Genomic DNA, 26,930 nt, shown 5'->3' with positions numbered 1-26,930 from the left:
TGAAGAAACCAGGTTTAAGAGAAAACATAGCCCAGAAAATAATAAAAGCAAATTCCCTATAAAAGGGCTAAATAGGCATATGAATCTAATAAAAGACAAGATAATTTGGCAATAGAATGTTATAAAAGGGGAGGTTGCAAGGTTAAGAAAAAAATGAGAAAAACACCACTGTCACAAAACCATACTTACAAATATAGTAAAAAAGAAAAAGCAAGAAATAGAAGTGACTAGAAGTTGACTTAATAGTATAATAAATCACAGAGAAGGCAAAGGAGAAAGATAAGGGCATTAAAACAATAAAAAGAACAAAATGATAGATAGGAGGCATAATTATTCATAATAAGGAAAACTGATGTCCCAAATGTAGAGCATCTAATAAGTAGAACAGAAAAACAGTATTTGGCGATACATAAGATAATTCCCATGAAATTAAGGAAGAACTGACCCTGAAGATAAAAAGAAGATACCATAGAATGGGAAAAACTGGTATAGAACTATTGACATTGACATATAACCTGGTCACATAATTGAATTCATAAAGACCAATTTAGACATTCAAGCAGGAAAAGCAAGTCACCTACAAGGAGGAAAAATGAGGCTAGCTTCAAGCCTCTACAGCAGTTTCCAATGCTAGAAGACAAATCCTCTAAGTTTTGAGGAAAAGAAAATGTAACCCAAAAATATTATTGCAACAAAATGGCTAATCAAGCATAAAGGCTATAAGCATGAGAGAATTTGCAGTATATAGCACCCAATAAGCCTGTCTTAAAAAAAAAAAAAAAAAAACCAAAAAACCTGAAAATAAATTTAACATTCCAAAAAATGAATCAAAATAAAGAACTCGAGAACAGAGAAGCTGTTAACAAAAGGGCTGGTGGTGGGCGTTGAATCCACGAGTGAGAAAGTTATTGTAGAAAAATGTAAATGTCACAAACCCTGGCAAAGTACAGATTGTGTAAAAAACCCAAATGGGGAGATTAGGAAGGGAAAGCAAAAGAAGTATATTGGGTTGTTAAAAAAAATTAACGAGATTTATATAATATTTTGGAAAAAGGAAAGCTTTATTTCTCATGAAGGGTAGCAGCCATTCCAACAGGCTGGGAAGCAGAACCCAGCCAGAAGCCAAGCACACGTGCTTCAAAGACGGACAAAAGGAACAAGATTTTATACTGAGCAGGGTGGTCAAATATATATATAAATATTTAACAAGCTGTAGGAGGGAGATGAATATTTATGAAAAGGAAGTTATGGCCATGTGGAATTGTGCTTTATCTCTCCCATGCCACCATGGCTGGAAACTCAGTTAAGGTGTTTGGGGGTCCCCTTGGCCAAGAGGAGTCCATTTAATTAGCAGAATGCTTATGATTTTATTTTTAGTTCACGGGGGTCTATCATTTTATCTTCCATACTTGAGAGTCAGTATTATCTAAAAAATAATAATGACCCTGACATGCTAAATGTTTTCAAAATATTTTAAAATTTTATACAGATCTGAAGGGCCTATGTAGTGAAAGGATACATATCTACAGTTCAGGAATTCCTTCAGTTTTACTTTTTCGTCTGTTAAGTGCTAATAAAATTTTAAATTTTTAATCTTCTTTTAAAAATACCACGAACTTTGATCCTACTCTTGCAACTTTAATTCTGACTATAGCTGTCCCCCTCTCCATTCTGATGTCCTTACATCTATTTTTAGACAGAGATATATAGAATCATATTCTATGGTGGTATTTGTGTGTACTTTTCTGTAATTACTCAAAATTTTATGAGGATGTGTCATTTCCATAAAAATAATAAAATAATCTCTTTTTAAAACAACAGCATTTAGCAGGTATTTCTATATGCCACACATTATGCTAAGTGCCTTATGGACATCTCACTTAAATTACTTTTGCTTTTTTTAAGTTCATTTTTCCAGTAAAACCACTTTTGTTCTTTTTAAACTTAAATTTTTTTTTTTTTTGAGACAGAGTCTCACTCTTTTGCCAGGGCTACAGTGCCGTGGCATCAGCCTAGCTCACAGCAACCTCAAACTCCTCTGCCTCAGCCTCCCGAGTAGCCGGGACTACAGGCATGTGCCACCATGCCCGGCTAATTTTTTCCATATAGTTTTAGTTGTCCAATTAATTTCTTTCTATTTTTAGTAGAGACGGGATCTTGCTCTTGCTCAGGCTGGTCTCGAACTCCTGAGCTCAAACAATCCGCCCGCACAAGTTATTTGTTTTTATGTGTTAGGATTTTTTTGTTGCAAACAACAGAATCTACTCTGGCTAGTATTGAAGAGCAGGATTTATTAGAGGATATTAGATTATTTCACAAAATGTAGGGAGGCCAAAGAAATAGGCTAATTGCTCAGCTTCCAGGAAGAGTAGTCAGACCCACTCCCAGGACTGGCCTCATCCAGGGGAAGTGTCTCTGTTAAAACTGGACACCTCTGCTGCCACCTTAATAGCAGTGTGGAGGCCCCCACATGAAGCCTGTTTTCTCAGGCTACTCGTGTTCAGATCAAAATCTAGTGCAGATGTGGATGATTGGCATAATTTAGGGCACATTTGCACCCTGGTTGCTAGGAAGGCCAGAAGTGAATTTCTGGGGAAATGTGGTGTTCCAAATGTGGGAAACTAGCAAAATCTAGAGAACGTATTGTAAAGATGTTAGATAGTCATGAGTGCTGGTTGACTTCACTCTAAACAACAATAGCAACAACAGTAACGTGTTTTTCTGTTCACCATGTGGTCCAGGGACCAGCATCATCAGCATCACGTAGGAAATGGTGAATGCAAAATCTTGGCCTCTGTCCCAAATTTACTGAAACAGAATTTGCAGTTTAACAGGACCCCTCAGATAATTTCAACATGCAGCAAAGTTTGAGAACTGCTGCTTCAATGTAAGAAAATGGAACAATCGTTCATACAAATGAAAATACACTCACCTCCCCAGGAGGGGAGATCCAAAGTCTCATTAGTTCCTGCATCCAACCCCAAGTGTTTACTCCTTTCAAGTTCAGTTGTAATTTTGTCCTGATAGTCTAAACCTATGCACTTTAATAAAGATAACCATCACTAACACACTCTATATTAAATAGTAAGGAAAAGGGAAAGAAAAAAAGAAAAGTAGTTTATATATAGAAGTATGCAGGACACAGCAGGGAAGAAAATACAGGAAGTAACTATGGTCCTCATTTCTGCAGCTGGTCTTAAGGCCATCGTTGGTGTTATAATTTCCTTCCTCCAGTACCTGTTCCAAGTTTCCATGCCCTCAGCCAATACCTGGGCTGGTAGGAGGTCATGAACCCCAAATTTTCTTTGTGAGAGATCTAAGCTCTTGGTGGTCCTGCCCATGTAAGGCTGGTGCAGTATTCCATTAACTTTATGCCACTGGAGATAATACTAGGTGTCCAAAAGGTTCTTCAGATTCAAGAAATCCTCCTTCCCCCCATCGTCGTATTGCAGGAGTCCTCTGGCCCTTGATCTTCAGTACCAGTCATCCCAGCCTACCAGGCATAATCCTTTCTTGCCTATTTTAGAGTCATAAGGAGCCCCAAGTTACCACATCATCATCAGTTCACCTTCCAATGCAGTGGGACCATTGCTGTGTCCCTCAATGGAAGCATTTTTCCCTTGACCTCTAAACCAGCAAAGCTCAAAGTGGCTGGGGAAGAAGTAAGTTCTCTCGAGTGTAACAGTAAATGTAACAGTGAGAGGCACCATTCCCACTTCACCCTTTGGTTTCTAGCTGGCTACAGGGAGTCTAGTTATTGGTCACTGCTTCAGAGCATATGCCACACTCCTTAGGACAACACTCAGCCATAACTAAACCTTCAGTAGACCATCCTAATGTTCTGTAAATATGACAAAATATAATATTCTGTAAATGTGGCGAATCCTTTCAATTCAGTCAACCATTGCCCAATTTTTTTGTGGTAAATCAAGCTCCTTAGTCAAATGTAATATAGTTTAAGAAGGCATGGCAGGGGACAAGACATTCAGTAAGTCCACTGATGATGTTACTGGCAGGAACACGGTGAGAAGAGAAGGGAAAGCCATATTTTGAAGAACGTCTCATCTTGTGAGGATAAATTGTCTCTTTCATGATGGAAGGGCTTCAATGTAATCAGCCTACCACCAGGTGGCTGACTAGTACACGCAGGGATAGGTCACCCTTAATGGGCTTAGGGTTGGTCACTTCTGCCGGCAAACTCCAATGTGCCAATAGCCAGGGAAGTTTGGGTGCAGGGAAATTCATGTTGCTGAGTCCCTACATAACTTCTGCCCTGCCTCCATGATAACTTTGTTATGAAGCCATTAAGCAAGCACAGAGGTGACTGAAAAAAACCTGACCGACATCCGCAGAGTTGATTGTTTTATCTACCTGATTATTAAGAACATCCTCAGTTGTAGGGTACAAATAACCCTCACTCTCCAGGGCCACTCAGAGGCTGGGAAAGCAAGTTTTTTGGAATCTACGTTGGGTAGATGAGATTCACAGTATATTCACTATACAAATATAGGCTGGGTGTTCAAAAGATATTGGGCAGCCACAAGTGACAATTGAGCACAACATATGAGAACATTACAGATAAGATGCAGTCTCTCTTGACCACCACCCCCAATCCCGCGTTCCTTCCCAGAGGGAACCACTGTTACCACTTTGGCATGTCTCCTTCCCTACCTTTTATTATGCATTTACACAATTATACATGTATCCATTGAAAATATAAAGTGGTGATTTGTTTATGTGTGGAATCATTTGATACATAGTATTAGGCAACTTGGGCTTTTTTCTCTCTACAACCTAGGAAGAGTCCCATGTCAGTAAATAGAGATCTACGTCATTCCTTTTAATTTCTCAGAGTGTTCCACACTATGGATGCATCATAGATTACTTAGCCATTCATATATTGTTTCTTTTCTCTTTTGTTTTTTACATTAACAATACTGTAAGGAATATCCTTGTACAAGGCTCCTTGAGCTCATGCACAAGTGTTTCTCTAGGGCAAATCCTGAGTCACAATGTATGAATATTTCTAATTTTAGTAGATGTAGCCCAAATGACATATTCTCATGGTGGGTCTAAAAGTATTAATATCTATTTCCTCACACTCTCAGCCATCTGTATTTTATTATCAAACTGTATAATTTTTGCCTATCTAATGAGTTTAAAGGGTATATGGTTATGAGAATGCATTTCTCTGGTTACTATTTAGAGTAAGTACTTTTCCATATGTTTTATGTATGGCCATTGACATTCCTTTTCTGTATTTATTGCCCATTTTATTGCTTGTATTTTACCTATAGATTCTTATGGGTTCTATATGTTCTGGATATCAATCCTTTATATGTTATCTTTACAAATATTTCTTCCAATTTTTGTTTTATTTGAACTTTTTATGTGTTCTTGCAAAAGTTTTAATTTGATGTTATCAAATTTCCTTTCAGCTTTTGACTTTTAAAAGAAAAATATTATTAAAAGGTCCTCCCTACCACCCAAGAAAAAACATATTCCTATACATTTTCTTTTAATATTTATATAGGGTTTTCCTCTAATTCTTTAGATTTTTAATCCCTCTGAAATTATCTTTATGAATAGTGTAAAATAGAGATGCAATATTTCACAAATGGATGGTGAATTTTTCCTGTATTGAAAAATACATCCTTTTCCACTGATTTAAAATTCTTTTTATATATACTGAGTTTCTATATATACTTTTCATAAACTAAATTTCTGTATATGGTTGTATTAATCTATTTGTCTTTTACTATCTCTCCATTAAACTGTGTTAATTTAAAAAGATGTTCAATTTAACCTTTTCTTTCTTTTCAGAAAGCTTCCTATTGAACAATTCTATTATTTGACACAAAACAAAAAAAGTGACATCTATGGAAATGATTCTTTGTAAGTCTGGGTTTCTTTTCCTTATATAAGATCAAATAACATTTTTAAGGGGAAATGAATTATATGAGAAATAAAAAGCCCCCAAATGGGGACTTTTAGAGAAACAATTTCTTCCTTTTTCTAATAGTGATCATTAGTACTAAAAACCAACACCAAACAAAAAACAAAGCAAATAAACCATAAACCAACACTGGTCTCACTTTTTTCTATTTAGTTTGTAGCATTTAAACGAGTCAAGAAAAAATGGAGATAATGAATAGTAATGTTCAAAGGGATTGCTGCAGGTCATCTTGGTCTATTTCCCTGCCTTTGACCTACTTCCTCAATCTAATAAGAACATGTTACATTTCACAAAAGATTCATAGAAAATACCACAGTGTCCCTCAACAAAGTTTCAATCAGAATTTTATTCGGAGACTGGATTTGTTATGATCATCTACAAATAACTCTTAATAAGATTACTCCCGAAATCTCTTTTTGGATAAGGAATGCTTATTCATTTATCCTTCGCTTAAAGGTTTTATTTTCCAGTATATTAAATTTTTTGTTCCTTGAAATAGTTTGTCCTGTATATTACAAAAGCATACATTTTCATTTTCAGATAAAAATAAAACACAGCATTGAATAGTGAAAATATCACTTTATTAAGAATCGTTTGTTGTTTATAGGTAAGAAGTTAATATAGAGTTTAGTCACTAGAGGGAGCCAAAAAGACAAAATTTGTGGTTGCCTGAGCTTTCTCCTTAAGAATTAGTGAATTTTGCAAAGCAGATGTGGAGGCTGGCAGTACAATAACGGACTAGTATGGGTCAAGGAAGTGGTGTCTCTGAGCATTTGTTACTTTCATTTTATCCTTTCAAATGTTCAAATTTGGATTTTTTTTTAAGATTTTCTTTTTTCATTTTTTTCATTTTTAATCAAGTCAATTTTATGCATATGCTTATCAATATTGTAGCAAAATTTGTCACATGAGAACAATTTTAGATACCAAGTTAAGGTTTTCTATGTAGTAGCCAATCTAGTAACTCTAGATTCCTTGGATTCATATATTCATCACCTCCCCACCCCATCTCTCCAACTCAACAATATAGAGTCCAAATAAAGATATAAAGTTTTTTTCTTCTTTTTCTTTTCCAAAGCAAAATAACTTTGGAAAAAGATATAAACTTTTGTGGTTCATGTGAATCATGTATTTATAGTACGTTATAGGATAATAAAATTATATGGCTTACATACCACTTTCTAGTGAATATCCTCTAACATGGAGGAGCATCTAAAAAATTAAACAGTGTATTCAATTTTACTGATTTTTTTATTATGAAATTGATAACATTCTGTTAATGTTTCATGCCTGAAATCTTTCAGAGTCTTATTTGCATAGGCTGAAGCTAATTGTTGAAATCAAATTTAAGTGGATAATTCTCTCTTTAGTACACTTTTTTCCAGGGCTGTAATATTATTTCTTGGCATGCAAGGTTCAGAGTAATTGTAAATACACACCCTTGGAATGAACTGGTTCAGAAGGCATGCCTCCAGAAGCTTGGTCAGTTTTTTTCTTGCCTCTCTCTGTCGACTGGGCCACATTTACTATCATGAGAGATCAGCATCCCTGGGCAAAGGGACAAAGTACAACGTGCTACTTACTTACGTATCCTCTCCAACCAGGCCACACTCAGGTCGCTTGAGGTCATGCAATTGCACAACACATGTGACGTCAGGCTCCCTCAGAGCACTTTGGCTACTGCCTAATTATGAGAGTGAAGCTCGGTAAGAGCCAGAGCTCTTCCTCATTAGAAGTAGTCAGCCCTGTACCTTCGCTACAAATAAATGCAAAAAGGATGGTGAGCAGGGCTGAAGTTAGAATAAATGGAATGGGAAAATTGATCAGTAGACAACTGAGACATGAAACCATCAGATCTCTGTGTCTTGTCAATATTCAGGGATCCAGAAAATTAATCAAGAATATTATCTTGGCTATGCATGGTGGCTCACGCCTATAATCCCAGCAATTTTGGAGGCCCCAGGCAGGAGGACTGCTTGAGGCCAGAAGTTCAAGACCCCCATCTCTACAAAGAAAACTAAAAAAAGTAGCCAGGTGTACTGGCAATGGCCTGTAGTCCCAGCTACTTGGGAGGCTGAGGCAGGAAGGTCGTTGAGCCCAGGAGTTCAAGGCTGCAGTGAGCAATCAGTGAATCACACCACTGCACTCCAGCCTGGGCAACAGCGCAAGACTCTGTCTGTAAAATAAATAAACGAATGGATGAATGAATGAATGAATACTATCTTAATGACACTGTAATTTGAAAACAGGGTACAATGTTATTCTTAATCAAGTTCCTAATAGGTATATAAGCCAAAAAAAGCCCTTAATATAAATCAGGTCTTGTTTCCTGTTTTTATTCTAGGTTACCCAAACCACCTAATTCAGCGGTAGGGTAAGTATTCAACTTATATTTTCCTTCCCTGTTACCATCAAGAAAAAACATATTGGCATTCCATATGTCTTAGGCAAGTGTGAGGATAAGTAAGACTTTTCATGAAAGCTATTTTTTAACAATTGGAAAGGGAAGCTGATGTAACTCCAAGGTAACATTATTTTGATTTCTCAATGATATCCCCTATAAATCTTTTTTTGAATAAACTTTTAATTTTAGTATAGTTTTAGATTTATAGAATTATTGGGAAGATAATACAGAGAGGTCCCACACCCAGTTTCCCCTATGGTTAACATCTGACATTAATATGGCACATTTGCCATAATGAATGGACGAAAATTGATACATTACCACTACCTAAAGTTCATACTTTATTCAGATTTCCTTGGTTTTCTCCTCATGTCCTTTTTCTGTTCCAAGACCCCATCCAGGACACCACATTACATTTAGTCACCATGTCTCCTTAGGTTGCTCTTGGCGGTGACAATTTCTCAGGCTTTCCTTGTTTTGATGACCTTGACAATTTTGAAGATCATTAATCAGATATTTCATAGAATGCCCCCAAACTGGGTCTGACTGACGTTTTTCTTATGATTAGACTGGGGTAATGTATTTTGGGAAGAAAGGCCACAGAGGTAAAGTGCCATTTTCATCACGTCATATCAAGAGCACGTGCTATCAACATGATTTATCACTGTTGATGTTAACCTTGATCACCTGGCAGAGATAGTGTTTATTAGGTGTCCCCACTGTACGCTTACTCTTTTTTCTCCCCTTTCCATACTGTATTCTTCTAAAAAATACAGCGCAGCCCCCACTTAAAGTGTCTGGAAGTATACTCCACCTTCTTGAGAGCAGAATACCTACATAAATTATTCGGCATTCTTTTGCATAGGAGATTTATCTATTCTACTCCGTCTATTTATTTATTTATTTAATCATTTATTTATATCTGTGACTTGTGGATTTATTTTATGCTTTGGTACTTAGGCAGTCATCCAATATCACTTAATTTTGTTACTCTAATTGGCCATTAGGAGCTCTTTTAGGTCACTCCTATATTCTTTTACATTTCCCCCATCATGGTGCAGTGTTTGGGGGTTTTTTGCGTTTAGCATTTCCTCACTTACTGGCACTTTAAGATACTCCAGGCTCATCTTGTATATTCCCTGCCCCACTCCTAGAATCAGCCATAACTCCAAGAAACCCTGGTTCCTTTCACTGGAGACTGGTCCTAGAAACGAAGGTCTGCGCACTAGGTGCTCTCGGTGCTGCTGGAGTCCTCTGTCAATCTTAACTGAAAATATGAAATTGACGTTTTAAAATTGTGTTTCAGTTAAAGCAATAACGGATTCAAAAGGCTATGAAAATTAAGGTCTAAGTTTTTTTGTTTTCGTTTTTTTAAAAACAACTATGTGAAGAACCCTCATTTTGGACTTTTCAAATTCTCTTCATAAGCAGTATGAAAAGTAAAGCCCTTTTTGTTGGGTTATATTTCTTGGATTCACCTTTCTGCTTATAGGCGGGTAAGTTCCAAAGAGGGAGGCTGGAAATCCAGGGTCAAGGTGGCAGTAGGTTGGTTCCTTCTGAGGGATGTGAGAATCTGTTTCACGCCTCCCTCCTGGCTTCTGGGGGTGTGCCGGCGATCTTTGTGTTCCTTGGCTTGCAGATTTGATCTCTACCTTCTCGTCACATGGCATTCTCCTTGTGTGCCTGTGTTTTCCTTTTTTATAAGGACAGCAGTCATACCAAATTAGAGCCCCATCCTACTCTAGTATAGAGAAACTCCACTTAACTAATTATATCTGCGATGACCCTATTTCCCCATAAGATTACATTATGAGGCCCTAGGGGTTAGGAATTCAATATATGGGTTTGATGGGGAAGGTACGATTCAACCCATAACACTGGTCTCGCTTTTTTCTACTTAATTTTCTAATTATAAACAACATTTCTCTATCCCATGGACTTCCTAATCTTAATTTCCTTCTAATTTAGACAGCTCCCACATAGTTGGTTGGTTGTTTTTTAACCTCTGCCAGTTCACTAAGTGAGAGGAAAATGATATCTCTATGGTTTTCTTAACTTTTTTCCTCCTTCAGTGTACTAGCTACGTTTGGCTTTTTAATTTTGAAACAGTATTGTGTGCATAAACAGGCAATATATTTTGTTGATTGATTACTTAAAGAACAAATAACCCGGGTTGAAAGTTCAGTCCAAGATGATTAGAAGAACACTTTGCGTTGCTGAAACCGAATGCCCAAAACAATTCAATGAAATAAAGTACTGGAATCCAGTTAAAACAAGGAGCAGAAATTAAAAGCAACTAGAAATTCTTCCTATGCTATTCTAAAAACACAAAATGCATATATCTTCTGCTTTACATTTTTATACCAATTATTGAAGTTATTCACTGATAATTAGATATGATTTATTTTAAAAATTTAGTTTTGTCTAGCAAAATTAAGAAAAGCTCATGTTTTATAGTATACATTCCAGCAAATGCTAACTCCGTGAGTACAGGGACTTTGTGTGGCTCACTGTCGTGTTCCCAGGGATTGGAACAAGTCTCTGCACAAAAAAAGGATCCCAATAAATAGTTGATGATTAACTTTTTCAATCATACTTCTTTCTCTTCTTTTTTTTTTTTTGTTTCATTTTGTTTGCTCAATAAACCTTAGAGAAATCTGCTCACCATATCCAGTTGAACACCCCTACCACACACACACTCCTCGTGGTGCCATGTTCCCGACCTTCACATCACCCAAGGACCTCTACACTGGCATTAAAGCCCGCACCCAACAGCCCTTTCCTCCCACTGTGCCAGCCAAGGCCTATGATACAACGGTTTTGAAGACAAGAGGTAAAATGTGATTTGAAATTGAACTATATCAATTCCTTTTATTTTGGGGATTTATTCATAATAAAGAAAGGAAGGAGCACAAAGGATTCAAGTCTCAAACGTGTGACTCATCAGTAGATTATTTCCTTCCATCTCTCTCTCTTATGGTTTAGCTTTTAAAAATTCCATCCTAGCCCAGATGGCCAGCACAAGGAACAATGTTTGGTTCAATCATTAGAGTCTAGATGTGGGTGCAGCAGGAGTGATTGAATTGAAAGATCCCCCTTGAAATAAGACTCAGAAAGTAATGGGAGCAGTTTGTTCAGTTCCTCTTAACACCCTGGAGCATCTTCTCCCAGTCTCAAACCTTGGCGTCTTCATGGATGTGTTTTAGCAGAGAGGATGGGAATCCTAACACCAGTCATCAAGTCTCTCCCACACTAGACACCTCAGTCATTACTGAGGATACTGTCTACACACGTGTGAAAACAGAGAGGACACCTCTGGAGAAAGACTGATAGAGAGAGGGTAGCTGAAAGTGATAGAAAAGGCATACGGTGGTAGTCAAAGGTAAAAATTTGTTGAATACGTTTAGGCTGTGAGGTAAGTGAGACTCAAGAATTGTCCTATAATGCACTTCCTCTGTACGTGAAAATGCAAGGACAGAATACTGCCATAATCTCAACTTCATTACCTAATTAGCAGACAGTAATGTTTTGAGCTCTAGCATAGCAGAGTGCTTAAGAGCATGGACTCTGGAGTCAGACTGCATGGCTAGAATTCTCAATGTGCTACTTACTGTGGACCATGGGAAAGCTTCTGAATTTCTCTGTCTCTACTTCCTAGTCCATCAAATGGAAATATTAGTGCCTGCGTCATAGATTACAGAGATAAATGTTAGCAGTTATTATTTTTATTGCCCTGTTAACATATAGTGACTCCAGTATGTGTGCATTATGCTGAACTTTTCTATCGCCTCTCAGACCAGGAAGCATTGATAAAAAGTAGAGAAAACTGTATCAAGTAGAGTGACTGTTTAGTGTCGAGTGCCATAACTATGTATTGGGGAGTAGAAAGAGAGGGTACTGTGCAAAAGAACTACAAGATATGACACCTAAAACTGTGCATGGTGGCCCATGCCTATAGTCCCAGGAGGATCGCTTGAGCCCAGGAGTTCAAGGTCACAGCAAGCTATGATTGCACCATTGCACTCCAGCCCAAGGGACAGAGTGAGACCCCAGTCTCTTGGGGAAAAAAAGATATGATACCTAAATAACTGAAATTTTTATGATCTTATTAGGTAAATCATCAAAGTAAATTATTTTTCAATCCTCAATGAGGATTTCTGAAATTATATGAAGTACATATGATTAACAAGAAATCACAGAAATATGTGTTGATTTCATAAAAACAACTTTTCAGTGCAGTTGTAGATAAGGGACTGAAGAAACAAGTTGCCTTCTTTATTTCCTGTTCTTCTAAGCATCTATCTCTCTCTGACCATTCAGTCACTCTTAAGGGATTTTAAAAAGATAACTATAATAACCCTTATGAAAAGATCTTTCCAGAAACTAGTACTGCTTAGGTTTCTACTCTTCCACTTATTTTAACTTTTCTTTATTAGAAATAAGCACGTACGGCCGGGCGTGGTGGCTCACGCCTGTAATCCTAGCTCTCTGGGAGGCCGAGGTGGGCGGATTGTTTGAGCTCAGGAGTTCAAAACCAGCCTGAGCAAGAGCGAGACCCCGTCTCTACTAAAAATAGAAAGAAATTAATCGGACAACTAAAAATATATAGAAAAAAATTAGCCGGGCATGGTGGCGCGTGCCTATAGTCCCAGCTACTCAGGAGGCTGAGGCAGAAGGATTGCTTGAGCCCAGGAGTTTGAGGTTGCTGTGAGCTAGGATGACGCCACGGCACTCTAGCCCGGGCAACACAGTGAGACTTTGTCTCAAAAAAAAAAAAAAAGAAAAGAAAGAAGCACGTAGGTTAAGAGTGCAGGTTCTAGAACCAGATTGCCTAAGTTTGAATTCTACTTAGAGCTCTGTGATCTTGGAGAAATTGCTTATTCTCTCTGTGGCCCAGTTTCCTTATCGATTCAAGTAGGAAATGTTATGTAATGTTATGAAAAATGCATGTGATGATATATATAAAAAACACTTAGTGACTGGCACATATTAAGTGTTCAGTAAATACCAGCCTCTGTTCTTACTACCATGCTGTGTTGACAAGCTTAGAACATTATGAACCAAAATCTAAGAAGCTGTTGTCTTTAAAATGTTCTCATTCAATACCTTTTGAGTAAGTAAGTACTCATTCAATTTTGGAAAACTCTTAATATTTAGACAGAGAAAAGCCAAAATAAGTAGTATAGAAAAGTATTTGTTGAGCCTCCAGAGACCAGAAGGAGGGAGGATCCGGGAAGATTTACTATTTACGTAAGGATCTCTGTCGTTAACAAGAGAGGTGGAGCGCTGGTGTCCCAGTTACTGCTGAGAGCACTGGGGTTAAAGATTCATTCTCACTCTACGTGGCCACACACTGCTCACATGAGGGCTCAAGAATTCAAGAGTGGGCTTTATCGCATAAGCTGTAACTATGTAGGTAATATGTACACCAACATTCATCTCTGCCTTGTATTATCTCATTTCTATTTATTGTACCTATTAACCCCATTGGATAAAAGACTGTGCTTATTTATTCAGGATAATAGTGCTTTTCCTGAAATTTTCAGGTCATCCTTACAGATACGAACTGCTTGATATTCCCACAGATTCAAAGAAGAAAGCATTGACTTGGCCAGGTCAGGGTGTATATTATGACGTAAGTATCTTTTAAAATGTGTGTTTAAAAGAAAGTAAAAAATATTTTTCTTCAATAAGTTTATAACAATCCAAAAAATGGATTGTTTTGGTTTTCTAGCAGAATGAAAAATGCAAGATTTTGACCATGAGTCACAGTCTTCAATTCAATTTTCTTAGCCGATTTCATATACTTTTGGCAGCTATGGAACATTTCCACAGTTACAAAAAAAAAAAAAATGTTCCCCTCAGAAAGATGGTGGGGACAGACTGTGTTTTACACAGTTCCCCCAGCCCTACTCTTATGATTCATAATATCAAGTAACTCCAAATATGCTCAGAGTGAATGGGAGGTTTTCAGAAAGATTTACAAGCTATTATTGTTTCAACCATTATCAGTACATTTGTGTCAAGTCTAAAGTAAAATAAAAATAAACAATAGCTATCATTTATTGAGCAATTGCTACACACTAACCACTTAATAACCCTTACAATAATCTCCCAAGGTTAGTATCATCATTCCTATATTACAAATAAGAAAACTGAGACTCAAGAGAGTTTGTGACTATCTCATGATCACAGAGCTCAGGTTTGTGAGATTCTAGTCTCTGCTTTTAACCTCTATACCATATCTCCACATGAATAAAAAGAGAGATTTTTAAATCATGAAAATATCTAGACATTTGAGAATGATAATAGCTAAGATTTATTGACCATTGGTTTGTGAGAAGCAGTGCCAAATGTTCTCCATGTATTATCTCCTTGCATCCAACTGTCTATGAGACAGGCAAATAATAATTATGGAAGGTTGGAAACATTTTAATTTTACCTGGAAACCCACTGTGGCAGGCCAGCATGTGGTCAACTGCAGTGTCACACGCTCATCTGTGAAGTAAGCAATTTCCTGTTTGTTTTTTAAAGTTAAATATCAAGAAGAATCCCTAAAGAATCATCTGCCTTACTGGATCTCTTTCATTCTTTTAAGTAAAATCTATCTAAGCAACCCAGAAATATGAGAAGTTATTCTGGAGCCATCGTATCATTATATGTTCTCATAGCCAAAGACTCCAACTCTGCAGGTCAGTTTGTTCCTACTCATCAAAATCCTGCTTTCCTCACATCACACCCCTTTGCACCCTGAACGGCTGCTGCTGCCTGCGTGTAAATCCCAGTGCTTTAATGAGGTATGAAGACCCTTAAGGATCGGGCCTCGCTTTCTCCCCTGCAGCCTAGCTCCGCCTGTGGTCCCTGAACAGGTTCATGCCATTTCCCTCCTCTCGGCCTCTCTGCCTAACACTTGCCATTTCTTCCAGGCTCAGCTCAACCCTCCTTGTTTCTGTTGTGTGGTGAGAGAACCAGGTCAGGAGACCTATGTTCCAGTTAGTCTCATATTGCCTTTTGCTCTCTAAGTGATATTAGGCATATTGCTCCCCTTCTCTGTGCTTTAATTAATAAAATTTATCTGTATAATTTCAGTAAAATATGTCCTACAAATTTCACAGGATATGAGGCTCATATGAAAGATTTGAAAACTAGAAACACTATAATGTATAAGGCATTATTACTCCAGCAGAAGTGATTTCTTCTTCTTCTGACTTCTACCACACATACTATAAATACATTTTCACATACGTTTTATATCTCATCAACTAAATGACAGGTTGAGAAGAGACTGTTTCATGTGTATATCCCCCACAGCACTTTGTACATAAATATTTTTGACTGATTTGATGATTCTTCTTCTCTTTAATGATTAATCCCACTTTCTTAACATGTTCTAACTGGCCCTCATTTTCAACCTTTTGGATATTCCTGTGGCTCATCCCTAACCCTAATCTAGTTTATACTTCCCTGGACAAAGAAATAAAAATAAAAGTGATTCTGAGCCTGATGGAAGTACCTCATGACTCATCTTTTTTTAATCCTTAGGATAATACCCTGTACTTGTCCTCCCGTTTTTCCTGCCTTTCACCACTTAATTGGGGGAAGTAGTCAAAGAATCTCTAACTTTATCTGCAATGTTCCATTTTTATTAAAGGAGGATTTTTTGATGATATTTACCTTTCCTACTGCCAGAGCAGTGATTCTCAACCGTGGCTGCACATTAGAATCACCAGGGGCAAAGGATGCACCCCACATCCATTGAGCCATCCCCTAAGGATGGGACCCATAGCAAGAATGCCTTGTTTTTAAGGACTTGTAGCTTGTATTTATGGACTAATAGTCTTCTCTCTCCTCCTCCTGCAACCTGTGCCAGGAGAGGAGGAGGGACACCAATAACCTGATAAGCAGTTTCAAAAATGTGTCACCTAGCTGCAAAAGAAGAAACTCCAGGAACCATATTTTAGTATTTTCCATCTGAGCCAATAAGAAAATATGTATCACATATTGGTAAACAATGTGAATTTTAAAGTGGCTCAGCTCCTGGCTCTAAAACTTGTCAGCTTTGTGACCTGGGTAATATACTTAATCCTTCAATACCTCAGTTTGCTCATAGGTAAGACAGAAATAATAATAAAATCTACTGGTAGTGTTGTCCTGAGAATGAAATGCAGAGAAAAGCACCCAGCACCATATCAGTACATGATAAGCTCATAATAAACAGTAGCTACTGGCAGTACTATTATTCCAGTGGTTATAATACTTTGTTGACCTAGCAACATTAAGAAATGGGTAACCTGGGAAAGGAGAATATTCCAAATAAGAAGGTTGAATCTTTTAAAAATTAAGTGCTGGGGCTTAATTTTAACAGAGTATTTAAAATGTCATTTTGCCCTCACCCTTTCACTGTACATGTGTATGGAGCCTGTGCCTTCAGGAGCTACAGAGATCAGCTACCTCTTTCCCACCCAGACCCCAGAGCTGCCCGACCCTTTTGTCTCTTTGGACTGGCCATACTTTTCCCCGGCAGAGTCATTACTGATCATTGCACTCGTTGTCACTCTAATCAGGGCCTCTCCTACCCACTCTTTTCTCTCTGAGATCTCTTCTCACAGATCTCTTCTCACAGTTCCAGCCATAACCAAGCCAATCAACATTCCTTTTCCTTTTGCAACTGGCAAACAATAATAGATTTTAATATTTTACTCTTCTGTGCTATTTATGTCACTACTTGCTCAAATGGCTTTAGACTTTGGTCCTTTCTGTTTCTCAAGAACTCAAGCATCTGGTCTTAGTTTTTGCAGTATGAAAATAGTCTTTAGGATAAAATCTTCCTTGTAATCATCTTCTGAGTAAGATACAGTGTAATCACATAGGTCAAGTGCCATAAACTTCCCTAACCTTGGACTATTTGAAATGTTTTAACAAATCCATTTTCAAAACCTAGTTGAGCCTACTTATTAACACAATGTTCATGAAAACCCAGATTTCCATAAACCTAAGTATCTGGACAGACCCTTGGCTTCTGTTTGAAAAGGAGCTTACTTGTATCACCCTTACAAAGGAAGGCAATTTTCCTTCTTGAGCCATCTGCCATCTTTCCAATCTAAAATGCCCAGCCGTCTCCTAGAGATGCATTCCTTAGTCCTGAGACAGTTCTGTCTCTCCACAATAGCACCCACAATCCACACCCATCCTCAAATGGCCAGAAGGAATTTGGTGAGCATGCAGGCACCTCCTTTAGAGAAGTACATCTTACCACATAACTGGATACCCACAGCACACCTCTCCATCATCACTGCCACCCTGTGCTCCACCTCCCACCTGCAAACGGGCCCACTCTCTCCCCATCTCCTGCCTCGCCGCCTCCTCCTTTCCCCTTGTTCCATCCCAGGCAGCACCTTCCCCAACTGCGCATCCTCATCCCCCTTCAAACTTCTAAGTCCTGACTAGATGCCAAAAAAAAAAATCTCTCTGCCATTATTTGCTCCCTTTCTCTATGTCTCTCTTCGTTCCATATGTAAATGAACAAAGTGCCTAATCATAACTTCTTAGTGTAAAAATGGTGCTAATACAATAGAATTAAGTGAAATATCCAGTAAAGAACAAGTGTCCCCAAATACTAAAGTCTCTCCAAAGGGCAATGTGGTCTTCACGATAAACTTTTTCTTGCTCCCCTATTAAACCTGGTTAAGCCCCATCATTCAAGACTAAAAACAAAAAACTGTTTGATTTTTTTGTTTCATTTATTACAACCATATTACTTTCTGTTATTTTAATGGCAATTTATGGAGTTTTGGTGCCTTGCACAGAGCCCTCAAAACCTTGCACATAGTTTTGCATGTAATAGGTATTCAGTAAATGTTTAAGTTATGAGTTACAGATACTTTATGAGCTATGCTGGGAATATAACCATGATTTATATAGTACTATTCCTCTAAGATTGTATTCCAAATTCAAAACAACTAACATCACTCTTTTGTAGCCTAGATTGTCTTCTAGAAACTAACATCTCAGAAACTGGAATTCCTTCCTACCTTGCACTTATCTTCCATATCAGATACAAACTCTCCCCTTTAAAGAGTATATTGAGCCAATAAACACCTGCTATTGAGTGAAGGATTGCCACCAGCCCCTCTCTGTCCTCGCAGAGTAACATCACCAGGACCTGCTCAAAATCGACCAGCTCCCCTTCAAGTGTTTCCTGGCTCTTTAACCACTTCCCAAGACATCAGAGGCTACAGTAAAATTTCACATTTCCTATTTTCTTTCTCGTGTGCTTGGTCACTGCTGTTAGTTCAGCCAGTATGAGACACGGGATTACTCCAGTCCCTTAGAACAATATTTGAAAAAAGTCCTTCTTATTTCCAAGTAAGCTGGGTCTGCAAATAATAACGATTAGGAGAACAAAGGGGCTTTCTTTATCCCTGAATAAGTAAGCCACGTATTTGTTACAGGTTCCTAGGGGTGGTCATTTAATACTTCTTGAGACAGATTCCAAGTGCCTTCTGCCATGAGTACTCTATATATGTAAAATAGGGATCACTCCAACCTCACAGGGTTGCTATGAGCAGTGTCACCCTCAGGCCCAGAAACTTTAAAGGACCCCATGCTTCAGAGGGCCCACTTCTAGTCTTCCTCTGATCATGCCTCTCCCTGTGGGACAGGGAGTTTATGGGAGCAAGAGGCTATGTCCACCTGGAGCCCGTGCTCCCCTGTCTCCCTCTCCAGACCATGATCTTGAACCACAGAATTCCCTGACCAAATGGCTTTGAACCCAGTCCCAGGGCCTTCTTGGGGAATTTTCTTCAGGCCCCTCCTGCCAACGGTTGACAGTGCCGCCAGCCAGTATATACCTCTAGGCCAAAGGAGTGGTGAGGACATGGCTGTTTGCTGGAAGTGGGGGTGATGGGTAGATAGGGCAGGTAAGGAAGAAAGCAAGAGGGGTGCTGAGGCCAGCAGCCAGTGGCTGCTTTTCCTGAGCCACCATGTTCCCGGGCAGAACTCAGAGTAGTCCAACAAGTCTAAATTTGAACCTGGTCTTCCAGGTTGTTACAAAGGTATTTTGTCATCTTTATCCCGGAACAAGTAGGAGAATGGAACATATTTTATTTAACAATTTATTTGCTTGATTTATAAATTAAACTAGTTAGACAAATGGAATATGGACTTTCACTGGTACTTTAGCCCCAGGCTCTGCAAATGTTAAGGGTGGGCCTGGCTATGAGGGCAACAAGCAGCATAATGTTCAAGAAATGACAGTCCCACACTCGCCCCCACCATCCATACCTGTGCTCCTGCTGTTGCTTTGGTATCCGCATCTCTGCATGCCATTCAAGTGCCGGTTTCTGTGGCGTGGCCTAACGTGGCCTCTCATCTCCTCCCTCTCTTCCCGCTCCCAGCCCCACTTCCCCATTCAGATGGAATAAATCTCTCCCTCCTCTGAACTTCCAAATAATTTTTTCTTAATCTCTCTTATAACAAAGAGTTACTTTTCATCTTATAGTCATTTGCGTTCAGGCCTTATTTCCGCTACTAGCCAATGTGCTCCTGAATGGCAGGATTTGTCCCAGGGATTTGATCCATCCTGTTTCTCGCCACTATTGTGCACATACAGGTACTCAGTAAATATTTATTTAGTATAAGAGAGATACTGAGAAAAGGTGAATTTCTAAGTAACCAAAAAGTGAAACATTCATTCACTGATGTTTACAAGCATACCTCTTTTGAAAATGTAAAATAAAATGCCATAGTTATGTCTGAAGAATAAAAATTTTATTTGAATTTCAGTGACTTAACTTTCATCAGAAATTCATAAAAGACATCAAATGGTTTCATTTCCGGCAGGGAAGGAAAAGTAGGAGGCACACAATTTTGTCTAACCTTAGCCAAGAGAGTACCTTGGGGCCCTTTGTATTTCTAATAAAATTTCACTGGAGGTAGAGTATCCAGGGACATTTCTCCAGTATATGTTATCAGAGTCCCTGCTAAGGCAAAAGACTTTTAGAAAAGACCCTACCATTTCTTTGACAAAATATTGTGTTTAAATATGATTACAGTTATAGAATATTAGTAATTAATGAAGAAAAAACAGTATCTGACTTCAGCCTAGAATTTCCTTTGCCCCTTTCCTGCAGAGACTGAATCAGCCCTTATTCTACTGGATGACAGTAATAGCAATAATCTTTATGTTCATATTCTAGTTTCCTAAATGTGTTGAGAAAAATAAGCCAGTATTCTACCCGAAACCTCCTAAAACCTTCGCTCCTAACACTTCTTTAAATTCATGGGACCATATTAACTCTGCAAAAGATGCCAACATACGAAGAAATCTTGAGAGATCCCACTGGCTCACTTCATACACTCATGATTTTACAGGTATGAGTTCACTTTAATGCAAGTAAAATTGGAACAAAATTGTAATATTTGACAAATACTATTATAAGCTTTCATCTTCTAATATTTTTCCCTGTTTCTCAGTCTAAGTACTAATAGGAATTAAGGTGGGTGGTAAGTTTCTCTTCATGGGTAGCTGGGAGGTAGGGTTGGTTTTCATTTTATTGATTCTAATTATATTACAAAAGGAATGGGTAAGCTTTCCTATAAATGACAACTTTAAGTGCTGTTCTTCATTTACTATAACAAAATAATAAGACAATGTTTCCATTAAGGTCTGGGGCCCATGAACCCCCTAGAACTGGATGATTTCCATGAAAAGGAGGTAGCAGAGTTAACTGGACAGATAGGATTTGACCCAGAGCCTGTAAGTAATTGCAGTCAACTCTCAGTTATTTAGTGGGAGAGTATTCAGATGTCCGGCTCCTTCTTGCTTTGCCCACTTTTTGTGTCATGAATATTGGCAACTAAGCTAGCAAAGGGAAAATTTAACTCATTTTGAAAGTTAATTCTGAACTGATTTGAACTGGTTTGAATACCCTTGTCTACTACTTGGAAAAACAAGGTTTCTTTTCCTCTTCACTGTGTGTGTATGTGTGTATATGTTTTTAACAGATTTTCCACTATCCTACTCTTGCTAAAATAACTTACAAAATAGAGCTTAACTAGTTTTTTAGTGAGATTCTTAATAAATTCTGTGGATCTTTGCATATTTGTATATCTTGTACGTCACCATTGCTTTTGAAGAGATGAATGCTTCCTCCTCATAGTCACAATAATTGAGAGTTTGCTAAATTACAACCAAAAGCCAATAAATTCTCTGCAAATATCAATAGAGACTTTTTAATTGATTATGTGAAATGGCCTGGAAATGATCAAGCCCTTAAGGTATAATCTGTTGGCTTAATTATGTAAATGAAATGAAATGACCTAATAGTTTGCATATATGTTATTTTATTTGAGACCTATATTTTATTCTCTACAACTACAAATTTTGAAAAAAAAATAATATTTTTAAAGATGTAAATTATGGAAAGACACATACAAAACAACTGTAAGATTATTTCAGTTTGAGCTCTTTATAAAGACTGAGCTGAACATACCCATTTTACATTAGCTTCAGCATTTCCTAGGCTGATATAAAATCATTACACTAGAAGTGGTTCCATAGACTGCATAGACTTGCTTTATCATTCACTGAAGTTTTTTAATTGGTTTTATGCTTTACTTGCAATGAGCATTCTCTAAGTTGTATTCAGCAACTATCCAGATTTCCACAGATTTGACCCTGTAGGGTCTAGCTCCTCAGGAAGCAGCTTTATCATTTTTACAAAGAAATACATGTACAGTTATGCAAATGATGCTTGTCAAGTATATTATATGCAAAATTATTGTGCAAGTAAATCAACACTTAAATATTTATTAAGAAGATAAAATAATACCTAAAACAGTTGGAAGTTTAAAACAAAGTTTCAGTGAATCTTGCTGGTTTCTGACTAAAACATAAATAACAGACTCTGGGAAAACATGTTTTAGTGGTAATAAAATGCATATGAAATATATCATAGTATAAATTAAAGGTACTAAAAACTGCTTTCATAAAGACATACTATCAAATTATGATATGTATGAATTTTGTTGTTTATGACAAATTTAACAAAGCATGTCAAAGAGAGTTTTTTATTTTCTTCATAATATTTACTCACACTTGATTAGCAAAAGTTATAACAAATTTGTTATTAACAATAATTCAGTATGGAAATTCCTCCAACTATGAACAGATTAGGTTATAACCAAAAGGATATTCCTAAATCCATTTTTTTAAAGTCCAAGCCACGGTTATTTTCTCACCATTCTCATTTTTATTTTCTCTGCTGACAATTCCATCATCATACAGACATCCTTTTTATTTTTTTTCTTCAACATATTATTATAAAAATTTTCAAACATACAGAAAAGTTGAAATAATTTTATAATTAACACCCATATACTCACCACCTAGATTCTACCATTAGCATTTTACTGTACTTGTTATATCACATAACCTATCCATTTTTCCATCTCTCTAACCATCCATCAATAAACTTTATTATTTTTTATGCATTTTAGACTAAATTATAGACATTTGTATACTTCACCCCTAAATATTCAGCATGCGTATCATCAACCATAGTCCGATATTTGTTTCTTTTTTTTTTTCTTTTTGAGACAGGGTCTCACTCTGTTGCCCAGGGCTAGAACGCAGTGGCATCATCACAGTTCACTGCAACCTCAAATTCCTGGGCTCATTCGCTCCTCCTGCCTCAGCTTCCCAAAGTGCTAGGATTATAGGTGTGAGCCACTGTACCTGGCTTCAGGTTTTTCTAAGGCAGAATATACATTCAATGAAATTGCACAAATCTTAAGTGTACGTTCACTGAGTTTTGACAAATGCATACACCTTTGTAACCCAAACCCTTATCAAGATATAGAATATTATGATTCCAGAAAGTTCCCTCATGCCCCTTTCCAGTCAACTCCTTTCTTTCTCCCACCCAGCATATATATAGCACTTTGAATACACTCACTGCTTTCGCAGTTACCAGACATGAATGAGTTCATAGTATTTAGAAAACATCTCAAAAAGAAGCACAGACATGACACCTCTGACCAGCGTTTCTCAAAGCATGGCACGTCATGAGCCTCAGCATCACCTGAGATGCTTGTTATAAACGCATATTCCTGAGCCCCACTGCAGGTCTTCCGAATCACAACCTTGGAAGGTCTTAGGAGCTTAGGAATTTCATGTCAGCTCTGAAGAGGACTCTGAGTCAGCCAAGGTTTAAGGACCCTTGCCTTGGCCTAATATAAAAGGCTTTGGCTGAGATTTAAATAATTGCACACAACTGCCAATGTCATCTGTTGGTGATAGGCAGAAGTTTTATTCCAGTGATTCCTTTATATCTCTGAAGTTTAAAAGCAAAGAATTCCTACATAGAAGAGTTTCTGTATAGCCAAATAAAAAATACCCTTTCCATATTAGCTAAAACCAGTGAGGGAGAACAATGGGTTTATTTGGACCCAAATTTCAATGTCTTTAAATTAACGTCAAAGAACATTGTAACGTATGCTCCTGCACCCCTCTCATGTACTCAGACAGTGAAATGGGTATGACTTTTGACCTGCCATTTGTAGCAATATCTTTGTAATGCCATATTAATTGATTTATTTTTCTCCTTTTTATCCCACAACTACAGCAAGAAAAATTCCATCCTGTCTTCAAACCCTCCAGACCCTTAGAAGGACGAATTGCCCGACTGATTCAGAACCGATGCCCTCGGGAGGCTACTGTCCAGGAAAGACCATCTGCCTGTCCAGATTGTACCCCTAGAGTTTTGTGTAATTTTCATACCTTTGTACCCAGTACTACAGAAATGATGGCACTTAGAGATAACATACCAGCTGGTGTGACCCATAAAGACCAGGATATTGAAGAGAAGATCAAAGAAGAACAATTGCTATCTACCTATGCACACCTACCTTATTACCCAACAAAAAATCTAAGTAGTATTTACGACATAAAACCATTTCCGAAAATCACAGATACTAAAAAGACAGAAGATTTGTACTTGAGACAGCTGTTATTAAAACCCCAACCCATACCATACTGTAAACCAAACGATTACATTCCCTATGACCGTTTTAAATTTCCCTTACGTGATACGTATACTATGTGTCCAAACCCTGTTAGCCTTAGTAAGTCTAGTATTTTACAAAATGAATTGGACACAGAAGCCTTTGCTTTAGATCATTTTTTAAGTAAACCAGAAGAACGGTTGGGCTTGAACATGGAAACCTATGAAGAAACAAAACCTATTCTGGACTGGATTCCTAGAGCTGGAGTGGCCAAGCCTCATACCAACCTGCTGGACCTTAAGAACTGCTTTTCAAAAACTGGTGCACAAAAACGTTTCCATAAATCAATTCTAGAAGACCATAAAGACCTCAGGGATAATGACCATTCAGGGATGAGACACCAATTCTTTGGCCATAATTCCCATTATTTCTATAACTGAGATATTCATTCTTCCCTTCAAAACCCAGCGTCTTGCAAGAAAAGAAAAAATACAACAATTTCCTTCATGTTACTGGATTCTGTTTTCTAGATTAAGCCATAATGACCTTGTTAATGAGGTTTATGTTTTCAGGAATTTAAGTTAGGATCTGGTCAGAGTAACCCAGGAAAGGAGATGTTCTGACTTCTTAAAAAGTTTACCAATTTGGCAATAAAATATTAGAACCAGAAAAATTTATAGTCTTTAATCACATCTTCAAATTATACTCCAAGGAAAATTTTCCAAAATCATGAAAAGCGATGTGTACAACTCATCTCACTGTTCTACCAAAACACGAAAATTTGCAAAAAACTCAAATGCTTAATAGATGACGAACTATAGTAGCTTAATAAAATAAATATGTGAACATTGTGCCTTTATGTAATTGTTTACACAAAATAACATTAGGTAGAAAAGACAAAACTCAAACACCCAGTTAATTGAGGGACAGCTGTGCAAACTATGTTATCTTAATATAAATACGTGGACTGTACTCCTTTATGTAAACGTGGACAAAATAACAGCCAGTGGAAAAGATGAAACCCAAAATGCTGTGCAAGCACACACTGCAAGTCAAATAGGTTTCCTTCCCTTTAACCTTCTGATCACTGAAACACCACTATTTCTTTCATGCAGCTAAAATTATTTTATTGTGAAAATCTAGTAATGGCTTTAATTAGTAACTGGCGAATTCTAATTGTAGCAAGAAAGGATGGTTTAATATCATTCCACATCCCCAAAATCATCATTTTTGGAAGGTGTTCACCAAGAGTTCAGCTAACTCCCATATATGCAAGTCAACTCAATGTGCCAATAGATTATTTTAAACATAGTTCATCACAGAAAGTTGATGAGGAATTTTTTTAAGTATTTTGTGAAGATTTTTTTTATTTTAACTTTTGTTTGTGTTTTATGACCAACATGTCATTTGGTTATACCTCCTTAAAACTATTCTAGGCTAAAATAAAGAAATTTTTTCCAAACTGTATTCTAATTCATATAACACTAATTACATTATGTATTATGGGAGGCAAAATTTTACGTGGTAAAATGATATTGGAAAAAACCGGGGCAACAAATTCAATCACATAACTTAATCATTGGATTCTCCATAGCCTTTAATATGTAATGTAATTAGGACTGTCCACGGTGAGTGGGGTATAGTGTATACATTTCTTAAACTAATTTGATCCTTTTGTCATAAAGTATATCATTGGACTGAAATTCCAAAGAATAATTTTTTTTTTAGTAGAGAGAGGGTCTCACTGTCACCCAGGCTGGAGTACAGTGGCACCATGATAGCTCACTGTAGCCTCAAACTTCTGGGTTCAAGCAATCCTCCCACCTCAGCCTCCCAAGTAGCTGAGATTACAGGTGCATGCCACCATGCTCAGCTAATTTTTTTTGAGAGACAAGGTCTCGCTATGTTGCTCAGGCTGGTCTGGAACTCCTGGCCTCAAGCGATTCTTCCACCTCAAAGAGCAAACTTCAATGATGCACCTTTCCAGTATGGGAATTTGAGGTTTTAATTGCACATTTTCCCCTGGGTTGCATGAAAGTTGGTGAGAAATTACATTCTATTAATATGATGTTTACTTTGCCCACGTCTGTGTAGGGGTGGCGCAACCTTCTCTTCAGACATTGTCATAGTCATCCTCCTCAACTAAGAGGAAGTCAGCCCTCCTCCTAACTCTGCTGACCAGTAAGGTTAATGGATCTGACCTTATTTGGTACAGAGAATACCTACACTCCAAGTATGCTCATCAAAAGCTCAATTTTAAAAAGTATTAGTGGAGGCTTCCAGGTTAAGACAGATTGAATCCATGCATGTAATTTTACTTACTATGAAAAAGCACATGAAAACTACAGCCAACCTTTTTACTGCTGTAATTTGTTTTTGTTTTATACTACACACAAGCATAAACTAGCCAAGTCAATGCAGGAAGTAGGAGCTAAGACATCAGAAACATTTTGGAAAAGAGACAGATGAATAAAACAAACCAACAAAAAATAACAAAAAGAAAAGAGATAGATGAAAGATAGATCCTAAATGGCTGAAAACATTAAAACCCTAAACTGGCAGTGG

General features: G+C 37.5%; 1 protein-coding gene across 1 annotated transcript in view; it reads left to right on the top strand.

Annotated features, from left to right (window-relative positions):
* LOC105807327 (chromosome unknown open reading frame, human C7orf31) overlaps nt 1-25,318 on the top strand; it is a 37,539-nt gene extending 12,221 nt beyond the window's left edge. Inside the window, exons 4-10 of the mRNA XM_012640685.1 lie at nt 5,824-5,895; nt 8,301-8,330; nt 11,012-11,193; nt 13,907-13,995; nt 20,558-20,732; nt 21,026-21,117; nt 23,987-25,318. Coding sequence (XP_012496139.1) covers nt 5,824-5,895; nt 8,301-8,330; nt 11,012-11,193; nt 13,907-13,995; nt 20,558-20,732; nt 21,026-21,117; nt 23,987-24,805 — 1,459 coding nt within the window. The 3' untranslated portion in view covers nt 24,806-25,318. The remainder of the gene's footprint in view (nt 1-5,823; nt 5,896-8,300; nt 8,331-11,011; nt 11,194-13,906; nt 13,996-20,557; nt 20,733-21,025; nt 21,118-23,986) is intronic.
* The last annotated feature ends 1,612 nt before the right edge of the window (nt 25,319-26,930 follow it).

The sequence above is a fragment of the Propithecus coquereli genome, unplaced genomic scaffold, assembly GCF_000956105.1.
Source record: "Propithecus coquereli isolate 6110/MARCELLA unplaced genomic scaffold, Pcoq_1.0 Scaffold156, whole genome shotgun sequence".
Classification (NCBI taxonomy): Eukaryota; Metazoa; Chordata; class Mammalia; order Primates; family Indriidae; genus Propithecus; species Propithecus coquereli.
The sequence above is the reverse complement of the archived record's forward strand: the minus strand, read 5'-3'. Positions and strand labels throughout refer to the sequence as shown.